A 6,734-nucleotide genomic window follows, 5' to 3' on the forward strand; every position below is an offset into this window, starting at 1 on the left:
ATGCACGTCGCTGCCAGAAACTCCCAGCAGAGACAGAGCTATATATCAGCTCCTCCTATTACTTTCGACGACCGCGATTATGAAGGTATCATCCGAGGGCACGATGATCCCCTCGTCATCACCGCCAAGCTCAATAACAAGAAGGTTAGCCGCCTATTCATTGATCAGGGTAGCTCAGCGGACATTATTTTTCAGGATTTGTTTGAAAAAATGGAACTCCATGACCGCGATCTCCTACCATATGATGGGCAGTTGGTCGGATTTTCCGGTCAGGGATTCACCCCCAGGGGATATGTAGAGATTTGGCTAACAATCAGCGACCACCCTATGAGTAGGACTGTCCAAACAAAGTTCTTGGTCGTCCAGTGCGATTCGGCATACAACGTCATTATCGGTCGGCCAACTTTGAACAGACTTGAAGCGATCGTCTCTACGCCCCATATATGCATGAAGTTCCTCTCAATCAGCCTCCAAGTCTGCACAGTAAAAGGGGACCAACACTCGGCTTGCAGTTGCTACCAGATGAGTCTCCGCCCCCACCTCAGCAAACAGCACGCCCCCCCTCCAAAAGATCTCGGGGCGTGCATATGGTAGAACTGGATGTCCGGGCGGACGAAGGAGACTTTCGACCACAACCAGAAGGGGAAAAAACAACTCTACAGTTGGGTCAATCCCCAAGACAGGTAGTGTACCTCGGCAGTACCCTTCCGCCAAGCCAAAGGTTGAGGCTGGAGACATCTTTGAAGGCAAACCAGGACCTCTTCGCCTGGTCAGCGGCAAATATACCTGGTATAGATCCTTCCTTTGTCTGCCATCAGCTAACGACAAGGCAAGGTGCTAAACCGGTGGCGCAAAGAAGACGCAAAATGGGGGCTGACAGGACCAAGGAGGTCGCTTTGAAGGTAGCCGGGTTGCTAGAGGCGGGTTTCATCCGCGAAATCACCTACACCACGTGGTCGGCAAATGTTGTGCTAGTGAAGAAACCATCAGGGAAGTGGCGGATGTGGGTGGACTACACGAATCTCAATAAGGTATGCCCTAAAGACCCTTATCCTCTTCCAAACATTGACCATTTGGGGGATAATTCTTCAGGCTATCAGTACCTGTCCTTCATGGACGCATATTTCGTGTACAATCAGATTCCGATGTAACCTCCCGACCAGGAGAAAACAACGTTCATCATTGATCAGGCCGCCTACTACTACACTGTCATGCCTTTTGGATTGAAAAATGCTGGGGCGACTTATCAGAGGATGATGAGCAAGGTGTTCGCCGGCCATGTTTGCCGGCCAGACTGGAGAACACATGGAAGTTTACATGGATGATATGATCGCCAAAAGCCTCCCCGGCGAAGATCATGTATCCATTTTGGAAAGCATTTTTCAACAACTCCGCAAGTACAACATGTGGCTAAATCCATAAAAATGTACTTTCGGAGTGGAGGCGGGCAAATTCCTCGGTTTTCTTCTGACTAGTCGAGGGATTGAGGCAAATCCATCCAAATGCCAGGCGATCATCGACATGAGAAGCCCCCGCACGGTCAAGGAGGTCCAACAGTTGAATGGGCGACTAGCTGCGCTGTCCAGGTTTCTCCCGTCCGCCGCCAAGCATTCACTTCCCTTGTTTCAGTTGTTGAAGAAGAGCAAGAGGTTTGAATGGTCTGGGAGTTGCGAAGCGGCGTTCAACACTTTCAAACAATATTTGGCCGCCCCACCTATTCTCTCCAAACCATTAACTGACGAACATCTGTATGTATATCTGGCTATGTCCGACGGAGCAATAGCGACCGTGTTGATACGAGAAACGGTAGAAGGTCAAAACCCGGTCTATTTCACAAGCAAGGCCCTGCAAGGCCCGGAACTGAGGTATCAGAAGCTGGAGAAAGTGCAACGATTGTCAGAACCAACCAGCCAATCAGGCAAATTTTGCATAAGCCGGAGTTGGCTGGATGATCACGTGGTCAATAGAACTCTCACAATTTGACATTCATTTCGAACCTCACACTACCCATTAAGAGCCAGGTCCTATCTGATTTCGTGGCCGAATTGGTCGTACTAGAGGGCGATCGAGAGCAGGTGTGGACTATCTTTGTCGATGGGTCTTCTAATCCAAGAGGCAGCGGGGCTGGAATTCTGCTAGAGGACGGGCAAGGAGTAACCATTGAACATTCCCTCACCTTCACATTTCCAACATCCAATAATCAGGCAGAGTATGAGGCTTGCATCACCGAATTACAGCTAGCATTAGAAGTGGGCGCCCATAAGGTATTAATTTGCAGTGATTCCCAATTAGCTGTGTCTCAAATTACAGGTGCATATCAAACCAAGGATACTCTCCTCGGGAAATATCTGCTCAAAGTAAAAGAGCTCATGGCTGTCTTCGATGAAGCGACCATTCAGCATGTGCCCCGTGAAAGCAACGCCCGGGCAGATATCTTGTCCAAGCTCGCCAGTACCAAATGCCTCGGGAATAATTGGGCCGTCGTCCAGGGAACAGTCTACCACCCAAGTGTCATGGTCGTGGAACAAGTGGAGATCCCAGACAACTGGATGGGCCCTTTCATCCGATACATCCTCCATGGCAACCTACCCTCCGACTTGAAGGAAAAGCAACGGTTCCTCAGATGTTCCTCTTGGTACACCCTGATCCGGGGGACACTGTACCGACGGGGATTCACCGCCCCATTGCTCAAATGTCTTGGTCTGGATCGGGCGGACTACGTCCTCAGAGAAGTTCATGAGGGAAGTTGTGGGCACCATTTGGGCGCCGCCTCACTCGCCAAGAAGGTGTTACATGCTGGGTACTACTAGCCCACAACGGAAAAGGACGCAACAGACCTCACTCGAAAATGCACTCGTTGCAAACTTTTCGCTGATTTCCACAAAGCCCCACCAGAAGAATTAACCACAACACAAGCGCCTTGGCCTTTCTGTAGGTGGGGTATGGACATTCTGGGACCTTTCCCTTAATGGTTCTTTGCCCCCTTGCCTGGTGCCATCTCACTTAATGGTTCTTTACATTCACCCAAGGGGCCGGTCTTCGCCCCCCTTGCCTGGTGCCATCTCACTTAATGGTTCTTTACATTCACCCAATGAGCCGGTCTTTGCCCCCCTTGCCTAATGCAATCCCACTTAGTGGTTTTCTACAGTCACCCAAGGTGCCGGCTTGCACTTACATTCGCATGGTTAAAGGCGTTCAAATTCAGAATTAAATCCATCACACTCAAAGTCGTTCATAAACACAAAATCGTTCAGCAGTTGTATAAAGTCATTTTGCATACAGAATTTAAACAAAGGGATTATCGCAAAGTTGTTCATTCATTAAAGGAAAACATGTTACAAGATACTTAAAGACAAAATTACAAAGTTCCCCCACTCTGACCAGGAAAAGGCATCAAGACTGGATCGCCGTTGTCATCTCCCACCAACAGGCGCCCATCTTCCACATAGGCACCTAACTACATCCAAGTCCAGTCGATGTTTGGAAAAGCCAGAGCCAGCTGGGACTGGGCAATCTCCCAGGCGTCCACGGCGGCTTCGCCCACAAGCTTCTCCAGCTGCACTTTTTCAACTTCAACAGCTGCCCGTCCCTCCTCCAATTCCCGTACCTGGGTTTCCAGAGATGCCTTCTCCCCCCCCAACACCTGCACCTGCCCCAGAAGTGCGGCCTTTTCTTGCTCGGCAGCCTCAACACGAGCTTTCCAAGTTGCAACCTCCTCTTTTCGCCGATGAAGCGCTTCATCTTTGGCACGGACCGCCCCCTCGGATTCCATCACCTGGGCGGTAAGCTTTAACTTGTCACTTTCAAGAAAACCCACACGGGTTGACAAATCCGCTACCTGAGCCCTGACGACCTCGCCCAGCCTGACCAACTCCCCCTTCTCGGCGGAATGAAGATCAACCATCTTCTGCTTCTCCGCCTCATGCAGAGCCCGGATTTTCGCCATCGCGTCATCCGCCATCCGCACTTCCCTTCACATTTTGCAGCAGGACGGGCAAGGATAACTTGTCAAAGGTCTCCTTAGCATGGGCATTCAGGAGCGCCTGATCAATCACTTTGGGGACGCTAACAGGAGAAAGGCGATCTTGACTCCCCCTAGAACCATTCTTCCTGCTTGGCTCAGAGGAGCGACCGACGTCCATTCCAGCTGTCTGCCCAGAGGAAGGGATCGCCGATGTGCTGGCCCTCTCTTCTACCCTCATTGATGTAGACGGAGGGTTTCCAGTGGGATCAGCGGGAGGAACCGTTTCAGTAGACACAGCAAGGAGCGAATCAGCAGCCCTTTCCACCAAGTCCTCGGGCTGCCCCCCCACTCACTGAAGCTAGCAGCACAGTTGTTTGGCTGGGAGACCGCTCAGTAGGGCAGGACACGGGGGACGACGTTCTCTGACGCTTGGAAACAACAGCATCTTTCTTAACCAGGGCGGCGACCCTTTTCAAAAGCATGATTTTCCTCAGCTTCTCACTCATCTTGGCTTTTAGTTCGACTGCACAAAAAAGAAGAAAATCATCAGTGACAGGTTAAACAGATACATAAAGCAAAGCAATAAAAGAAGTCAGCATCCGACCCACCCACCAACAAAGTCCACTAAAGCCCCGCCCCCGTCACGGATGGCCGTACAAGGAAGAATTCCCCCCTCGTCTATCCAGTAAGTCATGGTCTTGGCAGCTTCTGCCTCTTCCGGAGATAAATCTTCAGTCTCCACTAAATAGCTCTTGGAAGGGCGTTGATGGATATCCCCTTTCCAGACAAAGGGAAATCGCGGCTCACCAGATTTGCTAAGACACCAGTTGTTCCGTGCCTTCTTGACATTCACCCTGAAATAGCCGCCTTTCCAATTTTTCTCATTTGACGAAAACAGCGTGAATAGCCCCCACCTGGGCTGACATTGAAGAGACGTCCACCCATGACGACCTTCCTTATCCTCATCGGTATTGGTGCGATGACCAACGCGGAACAGCCAGAAAAACAACTTCAATGTGCAAGGGATGTCCGCCGCCTGACACATGATCTCAAAAGCCCGAATAAACCCCCATGAGTTTGGAGTCAGTTGGCTGGGAGCGATCTGCAGATGCGTCAGGATGTGCACGTCCCAGTCCTCCAAGGGGAGGCGAACCCCCATGCGCCGGCAATACGCCTCATAGAGGAAGAAGGTGTACTTGTCATTCCTCTCCTCTGGGAAGTTATAGCAGACCCTTTCCCCCGACCTGGGGGCGCTGACCTCGAAGCCATGGAAGGTTTTTTCGGCCACATGTATGTTGAGGGGAGTCCCGTAGGGGAATATGCTAGGAGTACCGAGCACTTCCCTATCGACCCACTAGTAGCGGGAATCCTCCCCGACCATTTCCGCCGAAATAGACAGCTGAGGAGCCTTAGCCTTATACGTCCTCGTCATCATGAACCTGTCATTACAAGACTCAGACTCAGATTCAGACTCAGACTCATAGCCGTCACTCAAAATGAACCCATACTTGGCACGAAGTGAGGCCAAGTAATCGTCGGTACCTCTCTAGTGAAACCCTACACCTCCACCTCTGGGAGGAGGGGGGACGACGCACAACGACCCAGGAACCTCCACGAATGCATAAGACGAGGGCGACGGTTTTCGGAAACACGGTGGAGGTCTAGGAAGGATGAATGAGATTCGTAATCGCAAATGTAAACCATGAGAAACGAGTGTTACCTGGATTTAGAAGAAGTTGAAAGTAGGAAGAATCCCGAAGAAGATCACGCTGGAAGTTCAGAAATTGCGGAAAGAATTCAAGGGTTTTGGAAACACGTAAAAGAGGGAAAGCCACAAGGCACCCTCTGTTTATAGAAGAACCTGGACCATGGGCCCAGTGGCCAGGCCCATCCACAACCTCATCAGGATCGTAGAAAAACACTCAAGTGCAATCCGACGGAAACCCGAATAACAAGGAAAATTCGGCGGAAACAAAAGGTCATGTCACGTGCTGGCATTTGAATGACCAGCGGTCACTCCCATGACACGACAAAGTTCGGTGGACATCAAGGGTCACAGTAGATAATGATGAAACGTCCCACCCCAACTGATACGTTACCCAAGGTCATTAATACCTACCACGTGGCGCGAGAGACGCGTCACGAAATCTCAAGAAGCACCTAGCTGCTCAAGTTAGATCAATACGCCCAGTTAGGCAATCACCGGGTCGAGGGGAATCTCTAACAGTCCTCGCCTGGCGCCCTGGCCAGCTCAATCAACGCCTTTTCAATCTCAGGTCGCCAAATCTCGTACAGCCGGACCACCCTGAAAGAGGTCGTTTGACGATCATTAGAGTCTCCTAACATGCCCACCCGGCATCCTGGCAGACTGGGGGCAACTGTTCCACCACAAATAATCCAAGTCGAGCGAGGCTCGTGTAGAGTCTCCCAACATGCTCGTTCAGCATCCTGGCAGACTGTGGGCAACTGTTCCTACCCGGCGAACCAAAGAGACGCATGCTTGGTCGCCGAGGTAGGTCCCGCATGCCTGGCAGGCCTTCTGTACCTCACCAACCCACCTGCTAGCACGACAGACAAACTACAGAGCGGATACCAAACCAGCCACAGGCTAAAAGACAAGAGTGGCACAGAGTACGGTCCTGGCAGACCGCCTGACACGGAAAAAGCAACCCCCGACAATACCCTTGGTCAGCCACGTATTGCACTACCTGCCAAGAGCCCAAAAGTCAACTCTCCTCTCTATAAATAGGAGTCTCTACCAACAGGAAGT

The 6,734-nt window shown here is 51.1% G+C and overlaps 1 protein-coding gene across 1 annotated transcript; it reads left to right on the forward strand.

The window, feature by feature from the left end:
* LOC109359857 lies at positions 1–1,151 on the forward strand. Its single transcript, XM_019604552.1, has 2 exons — positions 1–384; positions 468–1,151. The coding sequence occupies exons 1-2, from the start codon at positions 1–3 to the stop codon at positions 1,149–1,151; spliced, it is 1,068 nt and encodes a 355-aa protein (XP_019460097.1).

The sequence above is a fragment of the Lupinus angustifolius genome, chromosome LG11 (genome assembly GCF_001865875.1).
Source record: "Lupinus angustifolius cultivar Tanjil chromosome LG11, LupAngTanjil_v1.0, whole genome shotgun sequence".
Classification (NCBI taxonomy): domain Eukaryota; kingdom Viridiplantae; phylum Streptophyta; class Magnoliopsida; order Fabales; family Fabaceae; genus Lupinus; species Lupinus angustifolius.

Bases quoted from the DNA above. Each gene is read 5' to 3' on its own strand.
- LOC109359857 (XM_019604552.1), top strand. From the start codon at position 1: ATGCACGTCGCTGCCAGAAACTCCCAGCAGAGACAGAGCTATATATCA. The intron at 385-467 runs GTCATTATCGGT...CCTCTCAATCAG, and splicing joins AGTGCGATTCGGCATACAAC to CCTCCAAGTCTGCACAGTAA.